The 27,620-nt window shown below is 48.1% G+C and overlaps 12 protein-coding genes across 12 annotated transcripts; 6 read left to right on the top strand and 6 right to left on the bottom strand.

Annotated features, from left to right (window-relative positions):
* Positions 1-83: 83 nt before the first annotated feature.
* Positions 84-1,292, bottom strand: FOMMEDRAFT_19631 (uncharacterized protein). The gene is made up of 5 exons (XM_007265933.1): positions 1,132-1,292; positions 1,030-1,053; positions 933-956; positions 620-845; positions 84-487 (listed from the first exon to the last, which is right to left on the bottom strand). Exons 1-5 carry the CDS (start codon positions 1,226-1,228, stop codon positions 289-291), a joined length of 570 nt encoding a protein of 189 aa, XP_007265995.1. The 5' UTR covers positions 1,229-1,292; the 3' UTR covers positions 84-288.
* Positions 1,293-1,444: 152 nt separating this feature from the next.
* On the bottom strand, positions 1,445-3,007 carry FOMMEDRAFT_107067 (uncharacterized protein; the record flags this gene model as incomplete). The annotated part of the gene is made up of 9 exons (XM_007265932.1): positions 1,445-1,637; positions 1,703-1,771; positions 1,830-1,930; positions 1,987-2,079; positions 2,138-2,366; positions 2,450-2,538; positions 2,601-2,729; positions 2,781-2,857; positions 2,934-3,007. The coding sequence occupies 9 exons, from the start codon at positions 3,005-3,007 to the stop codon at positions 1,497-1,499; spliced, it is 1,002 nt and encodes a 333-aa protein (XP_007265994.1). The 3' UTR covers positions 1,445-1,496.
* A 187-nt stretch (positions 3,008-3,194) lies between these two features.
* On the top strand, positions 3,195-5,021 carry FOMMEDRAFT_133672 (glucosyltransferase; the record flags this gene model as incomplete). Its single annotated transcript, XM_007265931.1, has 9 exons — positions 3,195-3,284; positions 3,343-3,431; positions 3,489-3,792; positions 3,850-4,012; positions 4,067-4,195; positions 4,259-4,400; positions 4,464-4,523; positions 4,578-4,720; positions 4,777-5,021. The coding sequence occupies 9 exons, from the start codon at positions 3,195-3,197 to the stop codon at positions 5,019-5,021; spliced, it is 1,365 nt and encodes a 454-aa protein (XP_007265993.1).
* A 335-nt stretch (positions 5,022-5,356) lies between these two features.
* On the top strand, positions 5,357-8,042 carry FOMMEDRAFT_167586 (uncharacterized protein; the record flags this gene model as incomplete). The annotated part of the gene is made up of 1 exon (XM_007265930.1): positions 5,357-8,042. One exon carries the CDS (start codon positions 5,357-5,359, stop codon positions 7,802-7,804), a length of 2,448 nt encoding a protein of 815 aa, XP_007265992.1. The 3' UTR covers positions 7,805-8,042.
* A 227-nt stretch (positions 8,043-8,269) lies between these two features.
* On the bottom strand, positions 8,270-12,583 carry FOMMEDRAFT_155520 (uncharacterized protein; the record flags this gene model as incomplete). Its single annotated transcript, XM_007265929.1, has 10 exons — positions 8,270-8,381; positions 8,435-8,712; positions 8,784-9,058; positions 9,128-9,309; positions 9,363-9,538; positions 9,592-9,717; positions 9,774-9,991; positions 10,051-10,162; positions 10,219-12,181; positions 12,243-12,583. 10 exons carry the CDS (start codon positions 12,581-12,583, stop codon positions 8,270-8,272), a joined length of 3,783 nt encoding a protein of 1,260 aa, XP_007265991.1.
* A 181-nt stretch (positions 12,584-12,764) lies between these two features.
* FOMMEDRAFT_167584 (kinesin-domain-containing protein) lies at positions 12,765-15,999 on the top strand (the record flags this gene model as incomplete). Its single annotated transcript, XM_007265928.1, has 8 exons — positions 12,765-13,022; positions 13,084-13,467; positions 13,524-14,700; positions 14,768-14,850; positions 14,909-15,031; positions 15,092-15,253; positions 15,312-15,877; positions 15,936-15,999. The coding sequence occupies 8 exons, from the start codon at positions 12,765-12,767 to the stop codon at positions 15,997-15,999; spliced, it is 2,817 nt and encodes a 938-aa protein (XP_007265990.1).
* Positions 16,000-16,194: 195 nt separating this feature from the next.
* FOMMEDRAFT_81636 (uncharacterized protein) lies at positions 16,195-17,314 on the top strand (the record flags this gene model as incomplete). The annotated part of the gene is made up of 7 exons (XM_007265927.1): positions 16,195-16,261; positions 16,348-16,432; positions 16,500-16,558; positions 16,633-16,700; positions 16,766-16,990; positions 17,044-17,148; positions 17,237-17,314. The coding sequence occupies 7 exons, from the start codon at positions 16,195-16,197 to the stop codon at positions 17,312-17,314; spliced, it is 687 nt and encodes a 228-aa protein (XP_007265989.1).
* A 1,249-nt stretch (positions 17,315-18,563) lies between these two features.
* Positions 18,564-19,251, bottom strand: FOMMEDRAFT_19626 (uncharacterized protein). The gene is made up of 3 exons (XM_007265926.1): positions 19,185-19,251; positions 18,763-19,125; positions 18,564-18,705 (listed from the first exon to the last, which is right to left on the bottom strand). Exon 2 carries the CDS (start codon positions 19,086-19,088, stop codon positions 18,831-18,833), a length of 258 nt encoding a protein of 85 aa, XP_007265988.1. The 5' UTR covers positions 19,089-19,125; positions 19,185-19,251; the 3' UTR covers positions 18,564-18,705; positions 18,763-18,830.
* A 201-nt stretch (positions 19,252-19,452) lies between these two features.
* FOMMEDRAFT_155516 (uncharacterized protein) lies at positions 19,453-20,475 on the bottom strand (the record flags this gene model as incomplete). The annotated part of the gene is made up of 5 exons (XM_007265925.1): positions 19,453-19,607; positions 19,697-19,970; positions 20,022-20,203; positions 20,328-20,382; positions 20,446-20,475. 5 exons carry the CDS (start codon positions 20,473-20,475, stop codon positions 19,453-19,455), a joined length of 696 nt encoding a protein of 231 aa, XP_007265987.1.
* A 757-nt stretch (positions 20,476-21,232) lies between these two features.
* Positions 21,233-21,463, top strand: FOMMEDRAFT_155515 (uncharacterized protein; the record flags this gene model as incomplete). The annotated part of the gene is made up of 2 exons (XM_007265924.1): positions 21,233-21,346; positions 21,389-21,463. 2 exons carry the CDS (start codon positions 21,233-21,235, stop codon positions 21,461-21,463), a joined length of 189 nt encoding a protein of 62 aa, XP_007265986.1.
* A 1,118-nt stretch (positions 21,464-22,581) lies between these two features.
* FOMMEDRAFT_19623 (uncharacterized protein) lies at positions 22,582-24,105 on the bottom strand. The gene is made up of 6 exons (XM_007265923.1): positions 23,800-24,105; positions 23,703-23,744; positions 23,528-23,644; positions 23,427-23,471; positions 23,268-23,368; positions 22,582-23,205 (listed from the first exon to the last, which is right to left on the bottom strand). The coding sequence occupies exons 1-5, from the start codon at positions 23,869-23,871 to the stop codon at positions 23,360-23,362; spliced, it is 285 nt and encodes a 94-aa protein (XP_007265985.1). The 5' UTR covers positions 23,872-24,105; the 3' UTR covers positions 22,582-23,205; positions 23,268-23,359.
* A 2,599-nt stretch (positions 24,106-26,704) lies between these two features.
* Positions 26,705-27,237, top strand: FOMMEDRAFT_19622 (uncharacterized protein). Its single transcript, XM_007265922.1, has one exon. The coding sequence runs from the start codon at positions 26,742-26,744 to the stop codon at positions 26,943-26,945; it is 204 nt and encodes a 67-aa protein (XP_007265984.1). The 5' UTR covers positions 26,705-26,741; the 3' UTR covers positions 26,946-27,237.
* Positions 27,238-27,620: the final 383 nt, after the last annotated feature.

The following is a 27,620-nucleotide window of genomic DNA, read 5'->3' as shown; positions in this document are numbered from 1 at the left end:
GTCTGTTTTTACTGTGCGTTTTTGTCTTGTTGCGTTCGTAGCATTAACCAAAAAAGGCTTCCTACTCACCCCTATATCATATGGGGCTAGTCCGAGACGATTTCACTGAAAGAGTATTAAGGACAAAAACGGGAAATATAATGCAGTATTCGACTATTGACTAGACACAGCGAAACAAAGCAGAAGGGACAAGGCACTTAACAAACACACTTTCAATGTTTCATCATCAACCAACAAACCCACGTCATCGCAGGCCGTTTACGGTCTAGCGCGCACAGAATATCATGTTTACAACCCTCCAAGTCCATACTTCCCAATCCACAACCCATGAAAGATCAACGCAATGACCGAATCCAAATTGAACATCGAAGACCATCCATGAGCCTGTGTGAATCGTCTATTCAACGTCTTCATCTCCTGAGAAACACCTTCGTCGTTGTACGCCTTTCCTTCCTCCTTTTCGAGTTTGTGTCTCTGGAACATGAGTCTATACAGCATCAAGCAAAGAATATCAATTAGTTAAAAAAAATCCAAATTACGAAAGTCATGAGGAGGATTAAACGAAACGAAACAATATCCCGCCCTGTGAATAGGGAATACTATGAAGGGAAAGACCAACCTGCTCGTATAAGGCCCAACAACAAAATGATTCGCCCCCTGCAAAAGCACAACAGCAAGGAGCGTATACGCCTGAATAACATCAACCTGGCGGAACGCCATCGGGTTCGCTCGCACAGCCGGGTGTCCCCAATTCCACAATCCTAGCAAAGCGGAAGCAAGTGCGATGCTGAGTTTGAAGTAAACTGGGAAGGTGCGGTGTTGGAGGGCACCGAATTGTTGTCTCGCTGGGGAATTAGAATAGGAGGATTTAGATTTAAAGAATAAGTTAAACGAATGGGTGAATGGGTAGTAGATTATAGGGAAGCACGAACGCAGGGCTCGGTATGCGATCACACCTGTTCATTCAATGATACAAACGTTAGTTTATCTTGCCTACATCATTCTGAGATAAGATAAGGCTAGAATTACCTCCAAAGAACGTCACCCAAAGAGCTACCAACAAGAAACATAAACGCGTCAGCATCCGTAACAACCCGAACAACTCCTAGACAGCGTCTCAAGGATACTCACACATCCCAAAAAGCCAAGCATACCCAACGAGATACGCTCCCTTCAAGTCAATCAAGTCTTTCACAGTCGAGAACGTAAGTACTTCAGGTTGGCCCATCGTTTCAATGTCGCTATCAACAAGTCTAAGTGTGCTGTAACGTGGTGGTTCAGGTTCAAGAGACGACACAAGCGAACCTCAGTAATCCTGGTGGGAATAACGGGTCCGAAGCATCTTAAACGCCCGTTCCCCGAAGAGGATCGTCAGCTCCTATGACTCAATATCCGCTTGCATTTATCAAAGCCAAGCGAATTCTCAGAAGCGCTTCCTAGTGTTCGTGTACAACGTCGTATATTCATACGTACGCTTAATCTACTTATTACTACCTTTAATGCAAGCGGTCCCAGTCTCCCATCATCCCAAGACCCATCGGCCCTCGTCCTCCAATCCCGCGCCGTTTTAGCATCCCACCGGGCATTCTGTCGTCACGACCTGGACCGGAGTTGAGGACGTTATGTTTGTCAACGATCTGTATATAATCAGGTTGGATGATCAGTGAGGACTTGCGTGAGTAGAGAAATAAATAGAACGCACGTCGTTCAAGGCATTTGCGGAACTTGTTAATGCAGATAAGAACGCTGTAAGTTGTACATCTTCGTATTCCTATTAACGGTGATACATTAGAGCTCGAATCAAACTTGAGGAACTTTGATCAACTCACCTTATCAAACTCTTCTCGGAAGTTGGGATGTTCGGACGCAGGCAGCGAGGCAATGAGAGCAGATAACGAGCGAAGAGCTGTATGATCCACTTTTATTGTTCCTAACATATTATCGTTAGCAACAATAAAGAAACCGTCTGTATGTACGTTTGCTGACCTGCCACAACTCCAGCGACGTATTGTATCAAGAGCTGTATGCGATCATGTAACATCTTCACAGCAGCACGTTGTGTCTGCAAATGCGACTCCACTGGATAGCAATTGAATCATGTCAAAGGCCAACCACAACGAACGTGCTATTGACTCACAACTCGTTCCTCCTTCCCCTCCCTTTGCAGTCCAGTCCACAGCTATTCGTTCCGCTTCTCCCGTCTGGACATTAAAGCTAGCTTCAACAAACACATTCCTCGTCACCCTATCGCGAATCTCAACAGTTGGCTCATAAGCCTTTATCGGTAACGAATGGCCGCCTTCTGGTCCTGTTTCACTCGTGGGTTGGAGTATCAATAGGATAGGGGTGCTCGTGTATTCGACGAACTGGATAGAGAGTGAAGAGTAAAGAGTTAACGAGGTCAACGTCAATGTGGCGTACACACAAGATACATGCGTTAGGGACGTACCTGCTCGTGTAGTGCGATATGTTGGGCTGCTGCTTCTTGTGCGACTGTGTACCATCCTATAAGCTCTAACGATGGGAAGACTTGTTTATCTAAATAGTGGCGATATAAGTTCGGACGCCTCGTGTACTCGGGGCTGTATGGAGCTACTTACATTGATCCCTGCGCGATACTAGAAAGCCATGATCGACTCTGAGTGACGACTCGTCGTCCATTGCGAGTTCGAACGTGTTGACTATCTCCACTTCTCGACCATTTTGAGTGCCCAGTAAAGCTCCGATAACTAGGATGGGTGTGAGCATGGCGACAAGACATTCGTGTATACACGGCGTACCGAATGGATTATTCGTGTTATTTTGAAGCTTAAGTCGTGTTAAATGTTCTGAGATATTTAGAATGGGTAAGGGATGTCTGACGATGCACGATGACGCCCAGAGGGTTAGTAGTGAACACATTCATTGAGGGTAGATGCATATAGAGAACTTACAGAGACAAGGAGAGAGTAGAGGTGGTGGATGATGGAAGAACCACAGGCAGGTCGTCAGTATCCATTTTGCTCATCTTGACTGTGCGCCGATGCGACGAACGTTAAGACAGGCGAGATGGCGTAGGTGTTTAAGATGCTAAATGGCCCGCGATGGTGGCAGTTACGCGTCGATCTCAAGCTCAAGTCCGGCGCGCGCCAGACGCGTGACGTGTCTCTATTCTCTCGTACCAACTCTTACTCGAAGGACTGCCTCTGGAAGACATGTCCAATGCAGTGCACTACGCTTTATTCTGTGCAGCCAGCGTTATCCTCTTGAAAGAGATAAATAGCTCTATCACAGAACCGTACATGGTGCGTGCATGACCTTGCTTTCGATTAAGGTGCTAACAATAACTGATGCATTGTGCAGGATGAACCATTCCATGTACCACAAGCACAAGCATATTGTCGCGGAGAATGGTCGACTTGGGATCCAAAGCTAACAACTCCTCCTGGACTGTAAGCGTACCATCAACCCCAGCATTGCACAATTACTCATTCATCCCGCTACTTTAGATACATCCTAAGCGTAGTGCTCAGTAAATTATTCCTCTTCAAGTGCACTCTCCCCATATTACGCTTGACTCCTCTCCTTTTCCTGGTGTCCCTACCCATAATATATACACGCTTGTTGAGCCTTCAACGGCGTGTACGCCCGCCAAATGAACTCCTCTCACCAACTGCCGATGCACTTGCGTTGTCTCTCTTCCCGATTGCTTGGTTCTATGGCTTTCTGTACTACACGGACGTTCCGAGTCTGGCGTTCGTACTTGGCTCTGTCGTAGCTGCTTTTCAGGATTATCACACTCTTGCTGCTTTGGTGCGTTAAATTATTTATATTCAGGTCTATTCAAATTTAATTGTTGATCCGAAATAGCTAGGGCTCATAAGCTGTACATTCAGACAAACGAATATAATCTGGGTATTATACGCATTTGCGTACAGTCAGCTAAGAGTACTGCGCTATCAGCGTAAATCTGCGGATCCCGAGTCCAAATCAGCTACACTCTATGACCCACCAGCTTTGGAAGCCAAACCATGTATGCAGAGATTTACATTTTATCTTTGATTTCTTACTTACAATCACGAATTAGCGGACTTGCCGAAAATCCTACTTAGCTTGCCTCATGCCCTTCCACAAGTTTTACCTCGCGCGATACCTTATGTCATAGATGCTATTATATTCGCCGCTTTCGTATATTGGAACGGCGGAATAGTTTTGGGTAAGTGGATTTACCAAGTCATCCAAAATTTAAAAATGAGACTAAAATCGACAATATTTGAAGGTGATAAATCCAATCACATACCAGCACTTCATATTCCGCAATTGTATTATTTTGTTGGCTTCACGATAGTGTTTGGCTGGCCAGCACTTGTCGGTGGACCTTTAGGCGTAATCGGGTTGTTGAAGGAAGTGAAGACACGAATGTTTGGGAGCAAGGCGTGAGTATGCTTTCTTCATCCTTCTGACATATGCTCATTCGGTTGTAGACGTGCTGTGGTTAGTGTCTTGACAACGTTAGCCGTAGCCATAACTATCCATTTCTTCACGTAAGTTACTTATCAGAATATTCCGCGTCTGCAGAAGTTAACCAGTCTGCTTAGGATACACCATCCTTTCTTGCTTTCGGATAATCGACACTTCACCTTCTATGTATGGCGACGTGTCTTCCGGTATCATCCTGTGGTTCCGTACCTCTTCTCTCCAGGATACGTAGCTTGCGCATGGGCCTGGTATATTCGCCTTGGTAAGAGCCTTTTCCAAGCTCGCCGCTATCGTCAATTTTACTTAACTTGTTCTCAGGCTCAGACCAGACGTTCCTCCAAACCATCGCCCTCCCATTATTCGCCATACCTACATTGGTAATGACACCTCTCCTGGAACCACGATACTTTATAATACCCTATGTGTTACTAAGAGCGCAGATTGTCGACATGCCCAACTGGGTAGTCTGGGGCGAAGCGGCGTGGTATGCTCTAATAAACTGGGGTGCGATGTATATTTTCTTGTACATGGAACGGGAGGGAGTCGGACGCTTTATGTGGTAACAGAGCGTACTCTAATATTAATATTAATATTAATAGTGCCTTTGTATTGTGCTAAAAAGATAATCCAATCCAAGAATGCGGACGCAGATTAGCATATTCTGACTCCGTGGTGCAGATCATTAGATGCACGTGCGCGACACGGCTAAAATAGAGTTTGAGTGCCGTGGGAACAGAACCCCTACGCGTTCAACGTTGGTTTCAGCTGCTTTGGCGCGCGTAAACACACACACAACTCTCCTCAACAACACCAGGCGGCCTAACAACACAAAGTGAACTTTTTTGCACTCACACACAACACATAAAAGCTGACATATTTTCTGTGGCTCTAGCTTACGATGACATTGAAGACGGCCGCTCCGCCTCCAGCAGAGGCGGCGAAGCCCGCCAAACGAACCACACGCAGCTCTATTCGACACTCACTTAACCTCGCCTCCGTCGGCAAGGCACTCGCAGATGTCATGAACAAGGAAAAAGATGGAAAAGACACAGACCGCAAGAAAGACTCCACACGCAGACAGTCTACATCGTCGTTGAGCTCAAAGGAGACAGCGGCGCGCCGAACAAGCACCATAAATGTCTCAAAGAGTGGAAACACCCTCGAATCCGTACCCGAAGGTCAGGCAAAGGGTGTTAACTCCAGTGGCAGCACGCCTGACCAGAAGACTGTGACGGCTACAAGGCGGATAAGCTCCTCGTTGCAAAGGGCTGGAAGGTCATCTGTTGACGAGACTGGCGTGAAAGTCACGAGTGCTACTATACCTTCGCAATCGGCCACGGTCAATAACCGCACTACAACCACATTGCGTCCACGCAAACCTGCCGCTTCTGCTACTAATGTTGCTGGTGCTGCTGGTAACTCGGCTCTCCCTAAATACAGACCAAAGTCCGTGATTGTGGAGGGCTCACCCAAAGAGACCCTATCTGCCATTCGCGTTGGTACGCGACGGAAACACAGTGTCTCTGAAGAGGACAAGGATAAGGACGATAAAGACAGCACTAGTCTAGAAACGAGCAGCTTGAACGGTGCCTCTACCGAGATGGATAAAGCGGCGCGTCCGATAAGCCCTATTCCGCGTCGAGCTTCAAAGTCTAGTGGCTCGCGTTCAGCTAGCATTGATTGCGGTAGACGATCGCTTTCACGAGATGCGAGGAGTTCGCTGGACCGAACTCCAACTACATCTACGCCTCCTCGTCCGAAGAAGACGCAAAGACCGTCTTCCTCACCTGTACTCAAGAAATCCGGCCTACCATCTGGCTTACCACGTCCTTCACCTCGCGGGGACACCTCGTCAGCATCCGGAAGCCCACACACACCTAGTTCAGCTAAGAAACTCGTATCTCGCTATTTACCCGGAAGTTCCAGCAGCGGGCGCGACAGCCCGAGTCCTTTGCGTACCTCGGCGACTGCAAACACCCATGCGCGACGAAGCACTATTACGAGTATCAAGAAGGATTCGATTACCTCATCATCGGACTCGAACCAGAACACGCCTACTGCTCCCGTACAGTTGAGCTCCAGCACACAGAAGGAAGTAGGCAATGACAGTATAGACGATATTGAGATGATGCTTCCGGCAGTTACTTCACCATCTGCACCTACACCCTCTATTCCGAGGATCGGGTCCGTCTATCAGGCACCTGAACCTCCAGACCTCGCTCGTCACCCCTCTTCCATTTTGGATTTATCATTGAGCTTGTCAACACCGCAAAGCGAGAGGCTATCACTCCCACCTTCGCGGCGAACGACACCCAATCGACGACCCGCAGCCGACAGGAACTCCACCGTTGCTTGGCAAGCGTTAGCAGACCTGTCACTTGAGATTAACGCAGACCAACTGCAGGGAGGGTTAATCACTGAATTGGACTTACCTTCTACTCCTCTCGGGCTTATTTCTCCTAGTCCGAGTATGATGAGGCTGGATTCTGAGGATGGGCATGAGAGGTGTCCTACTCCTCTGAATCTGGGTTCACCGAGTAAATACGCTTCGATCTCGCAGTTGCTACTGTCGAATGGGAGTGCGGGGTACCCAAGTGCCGCTCCCCATCTCCTTCCCCCCAACAACAACAAAACCAGAAACAACTTGAATAGGAAGAAGAGCACCGAAAGTGACGCAGCAGCAACCGAATCCGCCGTCATCACACTCCTCAAACTCCAACTCGCATCAATGGAGAACCTCGCCAAGGAACGACTCACACAAATCTCGAAATTGGAAGAACAAATGCATGTATTGAAAGAGTCAAGGAAGAGAGACGAGAGAGAGTTGTTGACGCATGTGAATGAGCTTGAGGAGAGGTTACATGAGACGCTTGTTGCTCAACACGAACAACAGCGGTCACGATCGCGTGCGGCGAGTGTTTGTTCTATGCGGAGTACTAATACGAGTTCATCTGCGCGAGGGGGTGATGTGGAAGACTCGTCGAGTTCACATGAAGCTTGTCAATCCCTCCTTGAATCTCGTATCCGCGAACTAGAAGATACCCATGCACACTCCCTTACAGAAGCACTCTCCTCCCTTGCCCAACGCGAACGCGCAGAACGGACTCGCCTCCTCACACACCTAGACACTAAACAGCGACTCACTCTCACTGCGCGCGACGCTCAACAAACCTGGCGAGGTGTGCACGAGATAGCGGAGTGCGAGTTGGAAGCGATAAGTGCGAATCGCGAGACGTTGGATGTGTTGAGAGCGGGACTTGATTTGTTTGAGAGGCAGATGAGGAGTGGTTGTGGTGGGAATGGGAAGATCCCGGTGGGCGCTGCTGCGCGATTTCATCTTGCTTAAGACTATTTTTCCATTTATATCATTTTATCCTCTGCTTTTCGTTTCTTTCCTTTTTCTTTCCTCTACTTTCTTGAACTGTTTGTTACATGCACGTCCTACCCTGAACACGCACATGCACCTCCACTTCGTCCTTCCATGTCTATATAATGTATCTTATAATATTGCTTCCACCATCTTGTCAATCCTTTCCTTAACTAAATCCTTATTTCATCTTTTCTTGACGCTTACGTCTCATCACGATTCCAAATGACATCCATGAATATTCTTAATACACTAGCTGTATCAATAGTTATGCACTGTGATGATGATGATGATGGGCAAGAGTGTAAAATACAGTTTCTATCACATCGATGTAAATGTACTGTACAAAACAAAGGATGTACATAATTCTACTTGATATAGGATAGGGAAAGCATACCACAGCATAACCAAGAAAGCATAGAAAAATAAAAGAATTGGCACGACTTATTCGAAGCGTTGTGCTGCTTCAACACAAGAATCAAGGAGACACGCGTGGTTGTTCTCGATAGATGCTTCGGACAGTCGTTGTAGGACGGCACTGCGCATGTCTTCCGAGCTAGATATACTCGTTAGTGGTACGGTCTTCCGAGAGGAAAACTGAAAACGAACTTAATCTTTCCATAAGCTGTCTTCACCTCAACTTGAAGTTTTCGAATCGAGAACGGCCAGCTCGAAAGCACCTCCGGATTAAACATAAACCCTACGAGTAGCTTCGTCTTGTGCTTATGTATCAGAATCGACGCAACGGCTTTAAGCCCTATGGGCGTTCCATCGTCGTCCTGCGGTGCAAGAGGTTCGAGCGTGAGTGGGTACTTGATCCCTAGGAACGTAAGTTGCGTCCGAATTTGCATGCAGGACGTCCAGAAGTCGCTCATAGCTTCGACGATCTGCATGAATGTTAATAAATGAATGAATGAATAGAGTTAATCCTTTTTTAGCCAATACACATTCAACGCACCTTTTTAATGGACTTAGTCGATAAACTCCGCGCGAACGCTTCGCCCTGACTAACTGCGAGATCGCTGAGAAGCGGGAACGGATCTGGCCTCTTCTTAGCGTATTTAAGCTCTTCGCTTCGATCAACGCGGGAGACGGTTATTCTTGGAATGGCGGGCCGGAATTTTGTGCACGGAATTGAAACAAGGTACAGATCGGTGAACATCAGTTCGACCAACGACTCTGACGCCCTTGATACGCGCCATGAATGAAGGACTTGCAAGCATTCAAGCTCGTCTGCGTAAATATACAAAACGTCAACATTATTGGCCTGAAGATAAGTGACGGAAGATAAAATAGCCTTACCTTTGAGGCGGAACACTTCTGCGCGTGTACTGGACTTGTTATACGATATTCGTCGTTCTGCCGCCTCGATTGCCTGGACATTCTCAAGTCTCTGTGCCTCGAGCTCCTCGAGTTTACCCTCAAGTCGCTCTATCTTTGCACTTCCTTCAGTGACATCCGTTTTGTATACTTCAAGCAATTGGCTAGACAACAAATATCATCAATATTGTTATATAAATGCAGAGACCCAACATACTTTTGTTCCTCAATGGCGATCTTAAGCTCTTCAAGATAGTTCGGATCACTATTCTCGACTTCTTCAATATCAGTGCGCTCCCTTTCGAGCTGAGCTTGTGCCTGTGCATGCTGTTGTCGCAAAGCAGGCAGTAGAACCTGTGCTTGGCTGATTATGCTCTCTAGAGCATCTCGGTCCTGTGAGAGGGATATAGTTAGAATGTGTTCGACTACATCACTTGATTCTTTACCTTCTCGAGCTCGGAGAATCCACGATCAACGTTCTCCTGCAGACCCTGGATCCAGCGACTCCTGACATCATACCATCTATCTTTTGCAGCAATTAGCCTGTTCGCCTTGATAAGCTTAAGTTGATGCTTTTTGATATCACTCAGTTTAATGCAACATAATTCAACAGCAAATGCCACCATACCAGAAGTTCTTCCCGGCCTTCTTCGTTTGCTTGCGCAAACTCCCGGAAAAGTACGGGTGTCAGCTTCCCTACTTCATCCTCTGCCTCGCGGTAGATCTTCTCGCTGTTGTCGATGAATGCTTGAAGATCCTTCGTAACTAACCGATACAACTCGAGCTGTGGAACATGCACTATCATTGCTGTGAGGTAGTCGGACATTGACGGCGGAATGGTCGAGTCTAGATAGGAAGGGGAACGGCATTAGTGTGTTTACTGCGGATCAAGTGAGTCGTCTTACCTCGGCGAGCGCCTTGTAGTTGGGACGGATGTATCGTAGACCGGCGGGGAATAGTATATTCGTGGAACTTCACCCCAGTCATCAAGAAGAATTCTTTAATGGATATCGAAGGCTGGAAAACATTTTATAAGGGTCATCGAGCAATAGAATGCGAACGTTGCGACTCACGACATCATCGAACTCTTCTGCAAATTGTTGAGTATCAGAGGAAACCAGCGATCTCCGTTGCACGGTCATTTCCTGCTTGCCGCTGTCCACATTCATTGCATCAGGCTCGGCATCTTTCTCTCCTGCATCGTCAGGCGTGACGATGACAGTCGGAGGAGACAATAATGGGGTAGAGGTAGGGATGGTACTGTTGGTCGTAGGCGCATTTTCATTAGGGACATGTGCAGGCGCTGGTGCAGATGCATTGAACCGTGGATCCTTCGATCCTGATACATTTGGCCGGCCGCTATGTGAGGGGGAAGGCAATCTAGAGACGTTTGCGACACCAGGCGTAAGGCTAAGTCGTTGTGCAAAGTAGTCTGGTGGACGTCGAATGCCTCCCAGACTTTCTCTAGGCACGGGACGGGTAGGTAACGGAGCAGCCAAGGGTACTGCGGGTTCGGTGCGCTCTGCAGGCTCTGGTTGGGCGGGAGCCGGGGACGGATTCCGGGACGGCTGATTCACAATAGTCGAATTCTCAAGAAGTCGTTTCTTCGCAGGACTAGGCTGTGGTGCATCGGTAGCTGTATCGTGTGCAGGCGCCGGACGCTTTTTCGTAGGAGATACAACTTCGAACACCCGGGTTTTTGAAGGAGACAAAGGACGAGGAATTCTCGACGGCGTTGTAGAGGGTGCGGAGAATACAGAAGAAGAGAACACTGATTTGGATTGCAAGGGTGGACGGGATGGATCGGGTGCATTCCTTGCTCCTGGGGATGGGGATCTTTGCGCAGCCGGCCTCTCGTTCTCAGAGCCCGCTGGCACAGAGGGAGCTGGGGCAGTAGAGAACACACTACTAGGAAACGCATTTGATGGCGCTGCCTGAACGGGCGCATTTTCTTTCCTCTGGATATTAAGCGGCGCAGTAGTCTCTGTTCGGATAGGTCGTGCAAAGTCCTCATCTTCCATAGTTCCACTATCCCTTCCAGAGTCGGCCGAGAGTTCAATGTTCGAGACTCTACCCATGAGGCTTGTGACGTTAAGTGTCTGATCCCCGACATCTAGAGATTCTTCCATGCTCGACTCGGTTGCCGTAAAACTGTCGTCAGTAGCGAAGCCGTTCTCAGCACCCAAGCCATCCGCATCCTGGTCTTGGTCATTGATATCAAGTGATGAGCGTGCAGTCTGAAGCCTTGAGAGAGCGCTAGAGAGCTCAATCTCATCATCGAAATCATCTGCTGCTGCTTCCTCATTATCGTCATTTGAGCTTCCACCTTGCATGGCTAAGAGAGCTAGCCATGATTTGCTTGGCGGCTTGGGCTTTTTCAAGGGCTCGCCAACTGCAATAGTGAACTCCATCGGTGCCTCACTTTCCTGCGTGGCCTGGGTATTCGTAGTCAAATCTTCTTCGTTCTTGTCATCCTCGTCTCCTCCATCTTCGGTTGTTTTGTTTTCTGTGGCAGGTGGGGGCTTTATTGATGAACGTCTCCGGGAGGCAAGCGATGAAAGGGATGAGCGTCTGGCCATCTCGTGCTGTTGCGCTACTGAGAGCGAGCGTTTACGATCAATGTTCAATGCAATCGCCTCTGTAATTTCCATGTCCTCATCGTCCTCGTCATCCTCGCCGTCGTCATTATCTGTACCGTCATGAAAGTCTTCGTCTGTTGGAGGAGGCTCGTAGTCCGAACCTGCATTAGCAGCTTCTTGGAAAAAGACAGGATCGGTGGGTGGTTCCGAGATATCGTCGCTATCTTGGTCCATATCCAATGACATGGACCTCTCGCCATATTCCGTGGCGGTGGAGACACGCCTAATAGGCCCAGTGTTACTCCGCCGGCCTGGGTAGTCATTCTCATTGCTGAGCTGGATAGGTGGTAGGGGACGAATAGGGGAGGGTGATGCTTCGGATTCTGGTGGAGAAGCGGGTGTTGGTGACGAGCTTGGTACACCCGAGCTATTGGTATTGTCATTTGACTCAAATATTCTAGGATATACATATTTTAGGGGTCAGTTCATAGTCATACACGATGGTAACTGCTGCTTACCGAAAGCTGGCTAGTGGTGCGAAACTGACGCGACGTCCTAAACTCTTGCGAGTAGTATTGTCAGAAATTTCAGCTGCGTAGTCAATCCCATCTGCCTGTCCGTCCTGTCCTGCTATCTGGCTTTGAGCATTTTGCACTGGTGGCTCGTTCTCTTGTTGGTCGGAAGGGCCGACGCTTGCGCCAAATGTGAATGGTGTAGACTTGAGTATGCTTTTCCGTGGAACGAGTTGTTGGTTTGCCCCGCTAGGTTCCATGCTCTGTGCCCTCTTCCTACCCAGCACCTGGCGGGACGTATTAGTGGATGTTGTCGGTGCCAGAGACTGACGTCGTTGCGGTGGCATTGTGGCCAGCAATGATGTGGGTGTATAAATTGAGTGAACAGGACGCGACTAACCATGGTCAAGACGCGGCTCGCGATCACGTGGTCGACGTTGCAAAGGCACGCGCATGCCACACTGCAGCAGCTCATGTTCACCCAGCCGAGGTCTTCACTTTCTTCACATCACTAACGACTGCTCGACGATGGCAACACGCAAGAAAACAACGACTCGTGGTAATGCCCCAAATGTTGAGGCAGGAGGACCCACTAGGGCTACTCGTGCTGCGGCTGCCACCCGAGTCCCATCGACTATTGAAGCTCCCAAGGCACCGTCGTCGAAGGCTAAGGCGAGAAAGCCAATTACAAGCAGGGATAATGCTCCTCCTCCATCTCAGAAGAGTGGAAGAGCAAAGTCACCGGTAAAGCACATACCAGATGATAACGACAGGGAACCTATAAGGGTACGCTTGACAACTGGTGATCATTAATGCACGAGAGTGCATCTAATAAAGAATTTCGAAGGCTTTCCTGCGCATTCGTCCTAATACTGAAACCAATGAAGATTCCAACACACCTTACCTCAAGCCTTTGTCCGATATGACTGTGCAGATGACTGACTTCTCGGGGAGCAATCGCATCCGAATGCATCCACAAGCACAAGTCTATACATTTAATCACGTTTTTCCGCCTGAAACAGCCCAGCCCGAATTCTTCACCAGAACCACTCTCCCACTTGTTCGGGATGTCCTTCAAGGACAAAATGGTTTAATTTTCGCGTATGGAGTAACTAATTCAGGGAAGACGTATACAATTCAAGGAGGGGCAGAACGAAACGCTGCAGGTCTTTTACCAAGAACTCTCGATGTTGTCTTCAACAGCCTTGAAGGTCTCCACAGCAATGCTCCTGTAGGTCTACTCCTTTCCATAACCCCATTCATCAGCGGTCTTAACCTACTTCTTAGTATCGTCCCATACGCATGTCTGGGGTGGAACGTATCGCAGATGATGATACACAATTCACTTTCCCGGATATTCCAGACGAACAGGCTATCGCGAAAGCTTTCGGAGAAATCTGCTTACAAGGAGTGGACCCAACAACTGTTAAAGTTGATAAAAATTACGAATATTCAATTTGGATTTCGTATGCAGAGGTGTACAACGAGAAGGTGTATGACCTGCTATCGAACAACTCGTCGGAAGAGGACGGCAGCACCCATGTAACACCCCAGAGATCCAGTGGAGTTTCGCGATCCGGAAATGCGAAGCGGCCGCCACGCTCAACAACAACATGGTCACATCTCGCCTCAATGGCATCATGTCCATCTTCTAACGATATTCTTCTTGTCAAGAGGAAAGCTCTTTCACTTAAGAAGGATCCAGAAGGAGGAGGCAAATACGTCGCTGGTCTGAAATGTGTTCGTGTATGCTCTGCAGAAGATGCGAAGCGTGTCTTCCGCGCTGGCAACATCAACCGTCGCGTATTTGGTACGCTCACAAACGCCGTATCGTCACGCAGTCATGGTATATTCACATTGCGGGTCGTCCGAGTGCATCGCGGAGACCCAACGGATGTTACCGTATCGCGACTTTCCATTGTCGACCTTGCTGGTTCAGAACGTACTAAGAACACACAGACCACAGGTGATCGCTTGAAGGAGGCGGGAAGCATCAACAAGTCACTTATGGTGCTTGGTCAGTGTATGGAGGCCATGAGGAGCAACCAACGAAGACTAGCCGCGATGCTTGCAGCACCCGGGCGTGGTGGTCTTGATCTCGCCAATCCCGGTCCGGGTGTAAAACTTGCGATCATTCCTTTCCGTCATAGTAAGTTAACCGAATTATTCCAAGACTTCTTCACGGGAGAGCAAGGAGGACGTGCTGTAATGATCGTCAACGTCAATCCATACGATACTGGCTTTGATGAAAACAGTCACGTAATGCGTTTTGCAGCCCTAGCAAGGGAGGTAACAACCGCGCCTTCTACCGTTCCGAAAGCCAATGTCCGGCAGACTCCTAATCCCGTTGAGCGCGTGTTTTCGGGAAGTAGAGCTCCAGTTCCACACAGGAGGAACGTTACGATACCTACAGGTGGCGCAGGAACGAGGAAACAAAGTGAAGCACACGTGGAGATTATTGAAGGTGGTTTACTTTATGTTTCTCCTTCGTTTTGGGTTACCCTTCTCTGACGAGGTGATATTGACTACAGAGGATGCGGAGTCGGATGATGGCGAGCCTGTTGACCTCTTGGTCGACGCATTGTTCGGGGAGCTGGAAGACTTACGTATTAAGGTGAAGCATTTCATTCCACATTTATATATTATCTGCATGCTAATATTCGACCGTGCAGCTCTACGAGTCAGAAATGCGCTGTGCCGTCATAGAAACCGAAACACGGGAAGAAGTGATGCAAGAAATGGAAGCTCGAATGTTGGATATGGAACGTGTGTTTGCCAGACGTCTTAAGCAAGCTGTTAGTGTCGCATTCGTTCCACCCCTTCAGTCCTCTAATGTCGTTGTTCGTGCTTTCTAGGTTGAGCAAAGCGAAGTCAAGACAGATGCGAAGATTGACATGCTTCAGCAATTCGGTGCTTTCAAATCAAACTCGCGGGTCACGAGAAAGTCAAAAGCTGCAGATACCAGTTTAGATTCCTTTGCGACCGCAAAAACGCACGAGACTGGCGTAACATATGATGTCAGTAATGTTGACAGAATTTAGGTTCTTCGCATACTAACAATACTTCATGACTTAGACCGAAAGTGATGAAGATGCCGACGAAGAACTCTCAGATGACCCATTAAGCAAGTTTAGCGAGTTAGGTGATGCAGAGAGCACGTATGAAGAATCACTCGCTCAATCACCCCTGGCGCACAAAAAGATCTCCAAGACAGGGAAGGATAAACGTCCATCAGAACCGTCCGTTATCGGTTTGCGCGACGAGGACATGGGCATTGATGAATTAGACGCTGACGAGACTATTACTGCTGGTAACTCGACCGATGGGGACGAAGAGAGCGAAGAAGGTACAGAGACGGAAGAAGATGAAGATGAAGATGAAGATGAAGATGAAGATGAAGATGAAGATGAAGATGAAGATGAAGACGGTGTAGATGAGGATGAGTGGCTGCCTGATGCAGAGCCAAAGTCGACACCAAAGGCAGAAATTGAATCAAAGGTCCGGGGTTCGACTGCTAAACCGAGGTCAACTGGGGGTGTCACCAAGCTGCAGAAAACGATGAAAGACATGTCTCTGTATGCTGATGACGATGAAGAGGACGAGGACAATAAGGAAAATAGTCCCGAGCCCAAATCAAAGAGGTGAGTGCTAACAATCGCAGTGGCGACAATTCATTAAAAGCTAACACGGATGTTATAGACGCCTTCCGAAAATTGAGCCCAGCAAAGGTGTACGACGGTCGACAAGGCGCACCAACAATTAATAGATATCCACATACCCATGCAATCCATTTTTTACAATTTAGTGGAACTTTGTATATCATGTGCATTTGTTCTGTTCGATCTCTTGTGTTTTGTAATGTAAAGAGGCGTTTTACGTCATACTTGATCGACGTGATCGGCGCCTAACTTCTCAATAACTCTTCGCTTTTCGCCTTCAACTATACTTCGAACTCTGAATGCTGCCTACACCAGACCTTAGTCACTTGACGCGTCAGGACTACGAACGTGTTTATGAACCTGCTGGTCCGTCTGCAAGTATGTTTCGTGTGAAAAGTCATGATGAACCTACTTTTGTCTATCTTTGTTCACAAATCCGCACAAAAATGAAGAGGACACTTTCATTCTGCTTGATGCACTCGAGAAAGATGCAGAGGAGTTGCGTAATGCGAAACCTAGACTTTGTCTTGAGATAGGGTACGAATAGTTCCTCACTGATCTAAATGCTAAGCTCACGTCTTGTACTAATCGGTCTGGTTACTAGCTCTGGTTCAGGTTGCGTATCAATCTTTGTTGGTCGAATGCTAGGACCGTCCGAATGCCGTACGTCTTCCCATACTTGTTGCAGCGAACTTTGTATCTCAAGAGCTTGACTTTACTTGCATACTTTGATTAAGTCTACCTCTGCAGTGATATAAATGAGCATGCATCACAGTGTACACTTCGAACAGGCCAGAAAAACAATGTAAGTAGATAATCTAGATGTCTATCGCTGAAGTTTGTCTTAACTAGACTAAACTATATGCATAGGTATCCTTAGATCCTGTCGTAACCTCTCTGTCAGATGCATTCAACCAACGTTTGCGAACTTGCAGCGGAGTCGACCTCCTCATATTCAATCCTCCTTATGTACCAACATTTAACGAAGAAGCCGCTGATGCTCAAGAGGGTCGAGACATTTCTGGATCTTGGGCAGGTGGTGCCTTTGGAATGGATATTACGGATAGAGTTCTTGATAACTTGAAGGCATGCGATGTATTAGATCGAAATATTGAAAGTGAGAAACTGAAATCCAACTTTCGTGTTAGAACATCCTATCTCAAACAGGACGCTTCTACCTCGTAGCCGTTAAACAGAACGACATTCCGTCAATCCGTCAGCGTATGCAGGAAACCCAGGGACTTGAAAGTGAGGTGAGGAAAGATACCCTTAAAAACCCACTCATCGTAGACTCCATACGAAGTTTCAAACTGAAATTTACTGTCTTCCCTTTTAAAATAGATCGTCCTGGAACGTCGTGCCGGAAGGGAATACCTCTACGTACTCAAATTCTTTCGGACACCGGACCTCCTGTGCTGAAATGGAAAGGACAAGTTGAATGAATTCACATCACGACGGACACGGGTGTGCCTGGATCGCTTATACATCATACATTCTGGCTTACTGAACTGAAAACGCATGCAGGTACGGATGAAGCACGACATGAGGAACACGACGGATTCGTACATAGATATGTATGAAGGCACGCACGGACCCATGCACATGCTACCCCGTTATCGCACAGGAATCAGCAATGGAGAAAAGGCAAATTAATCTACAGACACGTAAATTACCGTGCGCATAACACCCTGTGCAAAGTGAGAGCAAGTCTGGGGTTCTCCTTCTTGGTGTGCCTGTGCCGTTTCTTTTATCCACGCCCCTCAATCCCTTCCTCGACTTCTTTTTATTCAATGCTTGAAGTGCATGCATACACTTTGCTTCGCTTTCATTCTTGTAGGAGAGCGGGAGGGAAGTGAGGCGGTGCGAAGACTTGGCGAAGAGGGGAACCTTCCAATCTCCACTTATCTTCTTCCATCACCTTCTTTGCCTTCCTTTCCTCAGAGAGACCTGCCACCCGTTTGAGAGTGTCCGACAATGAATAGAAAAAGATTCGTACCTGGTACTTTGCAACCGTCTCCCATTTTTCATCACTGGAAACAACTGTAACAGGAATGAAACGACGCCATTTGTTCCTCTGACCGATAACAGGAGGATTCCCTTCATGCATCTACCAGAATGGCTCGGATCCCAGTATAGTCTTAACTCATTCTAAACTACATCTTTCCCGTGTAATGTTTCAGGATATACTCATGACTTTCAAACCGAGATGTCACCAGATGATGTAGACGCCTGATTTCATAGCCCCTACAATGTTGCAACTTTGAATTACAAATGGGTGATCAAGAATAACCGGGGCAAAGAATCCAGCACAGCACACATGACCTTTTTTCCTATTCCCTCATTGCAATAACAGTACACATTCGCATTGCAGCGTGAAGAAATTGATACAAGCATCAAACAAGTACGAAGAAAGAGGATGGAGTTACAATACTTATCTACACAAGTGAAAGTACGATAAATTTGGAGGAAGCATAACACGCTTCGGCGGTGACACTTCCTCCGCCAGTAAATAAAAAAAGGTAGCAGCAATCCACGTAATCGATATAGACGACGTCCGTAGCGTAGAGAACGTTAAACAAAAGAGAACGACATTCCGAGACCCATAAATTTGAAAAGCGATAGAGACGAGGGTGTTACAGATAATTGCGTGATGCAAGCACGTGGGCGGTTGGACGTTTGGATCAGAGGTTGATGGACTGATTAGAACGGCGGCATAATGTTCTCTTGACCATGAAAAGCCATGGTTCGACGGGATAATAGAGGAATTGTCCAGCAAACACGGAGTTAGCGGTTGGACAGTCAATAATTATCTGTAGTCACTCAAGTCAGAGGCGGACAAGTGAGCAGGCTGTGGGAGAAAATCTTACATCGGCTAGGGAAGAGACGAGAAAACGAAAGACTAGGCACGGCCTTCACTGAGTTTGCTCGCAGACAGCTACCAGGAGTGTGTGCCAGCCTTTGCGTCGCGCTTCCAGTCAGGCGTTCTTGGGTCGCGTTTCCAGTCAATGGAACCGGGCTCAGCATCAGCATCAGCCTCGCGCTTTCGCTCGTTTCCTGCATCACGGCGCCAGTCTGGCGAACCTGGTCCACGCTTCCAGGACGGTGCACCAAGCCTGGCATCTGCATGCGGCGCAGGCATGGCTCCGACAACAGCGCAAGCCACGAAGGCGACGACGACGGATGTTACGCGCATAGGGGTTGTTGGCACGATAAAGTCTGGTTCGATTCACCTGCGCATGATTCGCGTCGGTTAAGTACCATTCCCCCAAGGAAATACACGCAGACATACCAAAAGATGAGGTGATCACAGACGACAAGAGTCTCGAGAACGAGGTATATAAGGAGCTGGGCGGGCGACGGTCGTGGTTGTTGAGGGAAGGGTGTTGAATGCAAAAGCGGCTTGGAATCATTTAAAGCATTTTCCTGCACGGGGACATGTCAAGGTGCCTGGTGATTAGGTGATTAGCTGTGTCCGCGTGCCTGGACCTGGGAATAGAAACCGCGAGTGAGCTAATCCTGATCGGGCGGCAAAGCCGGCTAGCTCGAGCGCTCATTGGTCAAGAACCGATCGGGATCGGCTCCCATTGCCCTAAATCACTGCGGCCGAACCAAGGCTGGCGGGCGTCGATACGGTTCCTATGCCCGACACGGCGTGCTTCTCCCATCGTCTTCATCCGAGACGGATGCCTAGCCACCCGCCACCCAATGACAGCTGGAAGGATCTAGGAGCAGTGCCCGGCGCAACGAAAAATCACGAAAAAATACAGGTTAAATGAAGGAGACAGGTCCAGCCATGCGAACATCGGACTGTCAGGGTCGCAAAATGGCGCATATTGACAATGTGAGCATCCCTTGTAGGATATGCTACTTGCCTCCAGGTGCATGTGGTAAGCTTGAGCTTGACATTGGTCCCGACCTTTCTCCTTCTGGTACCTACACTCGAGTCTCGTTCGTCTTGAACTTGATTCTTGTCGACGTCGGGCACCGTACACCATTCTCGCAAGAAGTGATCCAATAAGTGTCCAGGTGGGCGTAGCGCCCATTCGCACATGGCGCCATTACACACATTTAACCCCTGCCGCGCCGTCATTTATCCCCTGAGGATCGTTGCCGTACCTCTACTAACGTGATGCAGGACAACCCCAGTCGTAAACCTCAGGCAACTTGTCTTGTCATCCAATCCTAAGATTTGCTTGGGTTCCTGCTGGGAGAGAGGACAGAGGATTGTCAGTGTCGGTTCGGATCCAGTAGTTGCTACCTTTTCACCAAGCGTCTGGGCTTGATTTTGACGCCGTCGCTGGCCCTTATCTACGCAACAAAATCGTCAAGCACGGCCGGGACTTGAGATGATCTGCAGAAGCCTGGATTGCGTTCATAGGCGTGGTGCCTTACTGTGACTGCCTTGAATTGACAATTCATTTTTCAACCCCACCTTTGAAGCCATGCAAGGGGGACCAGAAAGCACCGTCATGACCATGCGCTGATGACTGATGCGTTCATCAGAGCCGTCGGTATTTCCGCAATCCGGACTGACCCGATTACCAATTTACGACAAACAACAGGAAATAAAATCTCGGCATCTCGGCGATAATAATACCCTCCGGCTAACTCTAACAGGGAACGTTCTCATCAGCGCCACCGTCGATCACTTCAGTTTGTCTTCTTCTAGCGCGAGATGTGGATAGCGAGGGGCTGGACAAAGATCAACGGAAAACAGACATTGACATTCAACAGCTGACGCTAGCGTGTGCATGTGTTTAGGTATTGTCATCCCGTGTCATCATCATCATCATCATCATCATCTCTACCAAGGATGCGAAGCATATGTCGGGACAGGCTGAACATCTGAACAAGGCACATTGGTATGTGTCCTCATGGAGCATCACGGTTCTAAGAAAGGTGTGTCTTCCTTTCAGACAAGTTCACAGGCGTGTGTACCTAATAATCTATATCTATGCCATCCGGTCATGATACCATACATTCCTATATATCCATACGGATTCAGTCACGGTGTATTTATGGCTGTCTTGTGCCTCGCTGGCATGTTCTAATTGCCTCATTCAAATGGGCGTAACTGTAACCTTCATATGGCTCGGCCGACTTCGGCAAAATGCAGGATCTCCACGGCCCTCACGGGTGAAGGGACAAGTATAGAGACTCTGAGAGAGAGGAAGATAACTCAATCTGACTTTTGGGCTATACTTGCCTCACAGGAGTATAGTTATTTATCAATCATCGAGCCAGGATTTAGGCTGCACGGTATAGTTTTAACCCAGCCTTTATTATTATTCCTTCAGCCTCCATTTCTTCTCTTCTTTATTATATGCGCGGCAGAAGATGGACGCAGGCGGACATGTCCGATTGCAGAATACAGGACGCATACGGATCGCAAACACAGAAGTCAATGGAATAGAATCGAACCATGGACGCCACCTCCTCTCACTCTCCGAGGTAAGTCGACTCCGTCACGTCGTCTGACTCTAGCTATCAAAGTCGCTTGGTTTTCCACATCCTACTCGCCCTTTCTCTGGGGTATCAGGCTTGATGCTGCGGATGAGCAAGTTCTAAAACAAGTGCTGAGGAAGGAAGCTAACTGTAGCATACAGTACAAACTTACAAACTAGATCTACGCACGGCTTGCTCCACTATATACAATAGCAGTACTAGTACCAGCACTTGCCGAGTCGTGCGGCGTCAGTATCAAGTTAAGCTCTAGTCTGAGCTTTATGAGATTGACCACACTTGAGCCTCGTTTTTTAATAGCAACGTTCTTGCCGGTGCTGCGGAGGGGTTCAAAGAAGCGCGACACCAAAACAGACATTCGGATGTCTATGTGTCTCTTTATCTATCCACATATCCAAGAAAAACTTGAGCATAGTTAGGAAAAAGAAGCAAGACAAAAGGAAAATCGTCAAAAGACAAAGCGGAGCAAGCGAGAAAACAGACACGCCAAGTCTACGGAGCGTCCTCCATCGAGTGAACGAGTGATCCACATCGGATCGCAACCTGGATTTGCTACAATAGGGCCAACAAAGGCCTGGTAACGCCGTACCCAAACATGGCGTCTAGCAAGTGGTATTTATACTACACTTGGGAAACTTCGTCCCTCAAGCGCTCACTCAGTGCGAAGGCAACGGAGGTTTTTTCCCTTCATGATCAGTTTTCTTTTCTCCCTTTCATTATTTGCCGTCTTGCTTTAAAGTCACATCCCTTCCTTTTCGTTTTAGTTTCCCTTGAGTCTTCTTTAACCCCTTCTTCCCTTCCCAGATCAACGAGTTGATCATGATCAGTTAATCTGTGCAATCGATCGGATCGTTTCACCGCGCCGAGTAGTCAGTCCGTTCTGGACATGAATAGCACAATGTAGCGTTTAGTTCTGTCCAACTGTTGTTGTGTATAAAATTTGTTGTTCGACGACAGGCGCTCGACGGAAGCAAATTTGTCTCTTCTACTCATTGACAGTCTCACGTGGAGTCTCGATCATTATGATGCTGAAGTACAGACACTAGTGTGAGATCTGGATGGTTAGAACGACGTCGTGTACAACAGTAATATCTAGGACAAATGCAGTGTGAAAGATAAATGGGAGTACATTGCAGTAAGTTAAACGAGTGACAGTAATTTACTAATTACCTTGCAGAAAAAAGTCAAAACAAGGCAGTGCTCAACACATTGTTACACAGCAATGCAGATAAAGACGACAGGCGTGTGCAAGAGAAATCAGCCCGCAGCACACCCAAGCCTCTGGGCCTGAGAAATTTCTACATTGTCTAGTGAAGGGAGCTACTGCACAAAATCGGAACTTTGATCGAAAAAAAAAGTTTAAAAAGAATAAAGATCCGAAGTTCGGAGCAGGACAGAACGAAGCAGGTTGGGAACAGGAAAGTTTGAAAGTGATAACATACAAATCAAACATTAACGCCTTTGACATAATGTGGCATCATGCTGGTCGAAATGATGATTTACTTGACTTCGCAGACGACAGTCTTAGAAGAACAAGAAAATGATGGATTCAGAATTGAGACATTCCGTAAAGACCGTAAGCGTCCGAAGACGAAATTGTATTGACGAAGAGGGAAGTGTATTACGTGCGGGACAAAGTCCAGAAGAAAGACGACCATTTTTAAAAAAGGAGAAACTGCGAAAACGCAACAGCACATTGACTGATAACTTGCAGTCAAATGAAGAAAATGTAAAGTAAAGTGGGAAAGTACTACGAAACACAGAGAAATTTGGCATTGTTAGAAATAATGAGAGCAGACGACAGTGGGAGATATAGCACAACAACAATGCAACTAAGATGTACAAATCTAAAGTAGATATACGTCAGTTCAGTCTTACCAAGTGATGGTCAGAGCCAAAGTACACCCACCCACACAGAATCCCAACTAATCCATAAGCGCGAATCCCAAAGAATGACGATAACTTGACTGGCTTGAAAGGATCCTCATGAAAGCAGTGCGATCACCAATCCTTAACAATGAGGTCAATTCAGCTATTGGGCCAAAATAACATGATTATATTGGCTCACCTTTGATGATCCACCCATGCCGTTCTGTGGGGTACGTTTCCAGTCCTTCAGACGATAATTATTTTCATGTCCATAGACTGCAAATTCGTTTGCTAACTCACCTTTGATGATCCACCCATGCCATTCTGTGGTTCACGCTTCCAGTCCTTTGACGATCCACCCATACCATTCTGCGGCTCGCGCTTCCAGTCTTTGTTAAAGCCACCAAATCCACCTTGCTGGAGAGCCAAGTCTGTTTCAGCGACAGTCCAGTTATGACCCATCAAAGCCACTCACGGGTTCGGCAGCTCGTTCAAGAAGATTCTCGATTGGGACCACCTTGCAGATGCACTCGTGTCAGTCAGCGGATAAATCTCGGTTGATGTGGACATACGGGTGCGGCGGAGACTAGGGCAAAGAGAACAAAGATACAGGAGAAGAACAGTAGGAGCCGTGCAGAAATCATTGTATTGGACCAGTAATGAATAGACAATGTTCAGTGGGGTGTCTGTCCTATGCAACTCCCTGATCTGCGACTAAAGCGGTGGAGACGACTATTAAGATCTGTTGATGAGGCGCAGGCGTAGGCGCTGAGGGTCGTGGGGATGTTAGAGGGGAGATAGAGGCAGAATATCAAAGGGCAAAGAGCCTGATATCAGGGGAAGGAGCGTGTCTGGGAGGGCGGACAGCGGGGTGTGGGAGAGGGCCTTATATAGAGGGAGCGAGTGAGGAGTTGTGGGTATAATAAGTGCGAGGGTGGGAGGGAAGAGGCCGTAAGCCGTGGCATTTGTAGCTGATTCCTTCCGTGCCGGGCAAACCGCGTGCTTCACGACATCTGGGACCTGAACCTTCCGTCAGGCGTGACTGTCGCTGTTCCCCCCTCCCCAATTATGCCTCTTATTTCCCAATGCAGGTTTCCATCTCTCCTTATGGCTCACAATTGAGTTGAAGTGGTGACGAAAGACAAAATCCGACCCTGAGGCAACTTTGTGATTGTCCCGGTGATCGCCACGCCACTTTAGGCTCTTGCCATTATGCAAGCGCGTCTAGCTGTCCGATGTAAATCAGGTCGCTTACCTTTTTCTTCCGTCAACGCCGTTGTCTCGACGGATGGCAGATGTCGTTCTCCCCGAGATATGATGCTATGCGGACACCAAAAACACCACATACGCACGTATGCACTTGCATGCAATTGCTGTCTGTGTTGAGGACCGGCCGGACAAACCCGCGGATATTGTGTGCGCTCCGAAGGCCCCGTCTCCGACATCCGCCATTCATTCATTTACAATTATAGCCCGTGTACGAAATCATCAGCATCGCACACTCGCATTGGCCTGCGCCCATTTAGAGTTTTTTTGTCGCATTCCTTCGCTCAATCTTCACCCCCCCCCCTTCCCGGCGCAATTGTCCTCCCCCGCGCCCCAGTCGCCCTGATTGTCCCTCTCGTGTCGAGTAAGTCCCGTCCTCATAGGTCGCCCGCCCGTCCTTCTCGGCTTCTCGCCAGGAACAGCGGCGTGCTCAGCGACATGCGTTGAAACATGCCGAAGCACCAAATTGGTTTAGTAAATATCGCTGGAGATCAGTTGCAGTCTCGACAACGACAACCAACAGAACACCACCATCGCCGGTCCAGCCAGAGCCATGCGCGCCTGTCAGCTTCCGTCGTCACTATTCTTTTAATTCTCCTCATGGATCGTCTCTCTTCACTACCGTCTCCCTCTCCTGTGCTCTTATCCACTGTATTGTGCACTTCCGCTCGTCTATTCTCGTCCATCAAAGCTTGAACTTGTAAGGCCGTCCACTCTCGGACTGCGCATCCGCAATTGAGGAAGCGCCACAACACTTGGAATAATTGTCCGTGCAACCCGTTTTATAATAGATCAATGATCTTTATGAATTTAGGTCGCCGAACGTGACTTTGTCCCTGCCGAACCGGCCGCATTCTACAGAAAATGACAGTACGACGCAATAACAGAGGCAGCCGTCAAATTATATAACATCATCCGCAGTATGCTTCCCGCACTAAGGGAGATGCGCACGGTGTCATCTCTCCGAGCTGTCTCATGAAACACGCATCATGACTACGTCCTCGATTTCGAGCCATGCCGTATGGTAGGGCATGTAATCGTTTGCATCAGTGATATGCTGTTCTTGTTCGTCATGCTCAAGAGCACATAACATGCGAGGTATGCGCTACCATGGCGTTCTACGAGCCATCTCGGGTGACTGTGATTCGGACCTTCATGAATTGAACGAGGGTTTTATTTCAAATGGTATTCTAGAGACCGTCCTTTTGCATGGGCCTATGCATAATCTTATCATTTCTATTTTTTTTACCCCAGAGCCGTGTTATCACCTCGAACTGTCACGCCCCCACCTGCGGCGGGAGCCGCAACTTTCCGTGCTCCGACAGTGAAACTCCAAGCCCTGTCTAGCTGCTGGTCTACACATCCATTTGCACTCACAATCAAGGATCAAAGATACTCTTCATCCGGTTCAATTCACACCACGCTTCATGCGCACGCAGGCCGGTATAGTCTTCTAGCTCTAGCTTCATAGTTGTGTTTCCTCGGTGCCTCCCCTAGAACCTGTATTGTGCTTTCATCGCATTTCATCTGATACCGGCACTATGCGCCGCATCTCACTTCACCGGTCTCTTCTTCCTAATTCGCATCTTTCGATGCTCGTTTCACCTGGCAGATGATTCAAGCAACTGACGTGATCTTCGCGGTGCCTGTTCGAGCCCACCAGTCTCTCGGCACCTTTCATATTGGTTTTCGACTAGAAGACCACTGCAGAAGACGGCGCTGTTTTATAATAACCCTGAAATGGTGCCATAATAACGTATACACCCAGCTGGACCCTTGGAAGGAACTCAGGATTGGCATTCCAATGGCCATCGGAGGGATAGGCGCAATTGTTTTTTTTTTAGTCCAGTTCAGGCGAACCCACTCTAGGGATGTAACTTTTCTCTTATCTACGAGGGAGCAGCTCTCCATTCGCCCATCTTCTCTAATTTTCTATGCTCAAGCTTCTGATTCTCTATTGCCCTGCCCAGTTTCATTATACCCTGAAAAGTGGCACATGCGCCCTCCGTATCCGACTCCGAGTCTCCTTCCCGACTTCGTTCAACCCGCACTACCGCTCCCGTCCCGGTTCCGAAATCCGGGACTCCTTTTACCTACGAAAGTCAAATTTGAATCCTATCCCCATTCAACTCTGTAGCCCTCTCACGGGTGAGTTTGCATCGCAGAAGTAAATTTCCTGTGCAAGTATGCTTCCGAGGTTGAAGTCTCTTTGGCGTCTTCGGAGCGGAGACGTGGGCTAAACTCTAATATGAAAGAATCGTCCTGGCTCTTCGCCTTGGTCTCCATAACGCTGAGCTTGGGAGCAAGTACATTCCATCTGTCATGCTCTCTTTGCCCTGAGTGTCAGAATGCACCATCGACACTGCAGTATGAATTATATGGCTTTGTGTACGATGGCACATGGATTACTTGGCTGGCGGGGCGCGGCCCAACTACGCACGGACCTGCATAGCCTCCTACATTCAAATCCAAGCTGTCGTTCACCCAATGCGTGAGAAGCTATATGCGCCAAGTGGTGCGTCCCGTCGGCGAAACCCTCAATTTCGATTTCGGCATAATTCCTGTCATCTGCTGCGCTTCAGGTGATGCTTCTAGATAAGGCTCAGGCTTTCAATAACTGGATGGTGAGCGAAGACGCGGATGTAGACGGGACGGGATAATTGGTCTGCTGAATGTATGCATGACAGTATGGTTCCCTGATTTGAGGGAGTGCACCTGGCTGTGGAATGTATGGTGTGCTGGCAGATTAAACTAGGCGGTGACATGGGACGTCCATATCCGCGTGCTCTTTATTCAACGATGACAGGCATGGGCAACTCGGTCCGGTGATTCTCTGTGTATTCCGCTGGCTGTTGCTCAATGCCTCCGGGTCGTTCATTGGCTTACTATGGGCATTGTAAGGGTTATTTAGCATACAGAGACCGCTAGTCACCCACTTCGAGGGCTTCTTGTTGGTATTGTATCGTGTTGCCTACTGGTGCAGCTATAGGAACCGGTTGCTCTGAGACCCTGTGCTACGAGGTTCTACGTTCTGCTCATGCGCAAGCGCTCCACAATATACAGTATGTTCTTCGGTTCCAGCTATTCCTCGCCTGTAAAGACAGTCATGTTCATTTCGCTACTTGTA

Source organism: Fomitiporia mediterranea (genome assembly GCF_000271605.1).
Source record: "Fomitiporia mediterranea MF3/22 unplaced genomic scaffold FOMMEscaffold_5, whole genome shotgun sequence".
Classification (NCBI taxonomy): Eukaryota; Fungi; Basidiomycota; class Agaricomycetes; order Hymenochaetales; family Hymenochaetaceae; genus Fomitiporia; species Fomitiporia mediterranea.
The sequence above is the reverse complement of the archived record's forward strand: the minus strand, read 5'-3'. Positions and strand labels throughout refer to the sequence as shown.

What these genes read in the sequence shown, in the direction of transcription:
- FOMMEDRAFT_19631 (XM_007265933.1), bottom strand. Translation starts at nt 1,228, where the DNA reads ATGGGCCAACCTGAAGTACTTACGTTCTCGACTGTGAAAGACTTGATT. An exon ending in TGCTTGGCTTTTTGGGATGT is followed by an intron (nt 1,054 to 1,131) that starts GTGAGTATCCTT and finishes TCTTGTTGGTAG; the next exon opens with CTCTTTGGGTGACGTTCTTT. An exon ending in GTTGGGCCTTATACGAGCAG is followed by an intron (nt 488 to 619) that starts GTTGGTCTTTCC and finishes GATGCTGTATAG; the next exon opens with ACTCATGTTCCAGAGACACA.
- FOMMEDRAFT_19626 (XM_007265926.1), bottom strand. Translation starts at nt 19,088, where the DNA reads ATGCGCGTAACATCCGTCGTCGTCGCCTTCGTGGCTTGCGCTGTTGTC.
- FOMMEDRAFT_19623 (XM_007265923.1), bottom strand. Translation starts at nt 23,871, where the DNA reads ATGATTTCTGCACGGCTCCTACTGTTCTTCTCCTGTATCTTTGTTCTC. An exon ending in CCCTAGTCTCCGCCGCACCC is followed by an intron (nt 23,745 to 23,799) that starts GTATGTCCACAT and finishes TGCATCTGCAAG; the next exon opens with GTGGTCCCAATCGAGAATCT. An exon ending in TTGAACGAGCTGCCGAACCC is followed by an intron (nt 23,645 to 23,702) that starts GTGAGTGGCTTT and finishes TTGGCTCTCCAG; the next exon opens with CAAGGTGGATTTGGTGGCTT.
- FOMMEDRAFT_19622 (XM_007265922.1), top strand. Translation starts at nt 26,742, where the DNA reads ATGAAAGAATCGTCCTGGCTCTTCGCCTTGGTCTCCATAACGCTGAGC.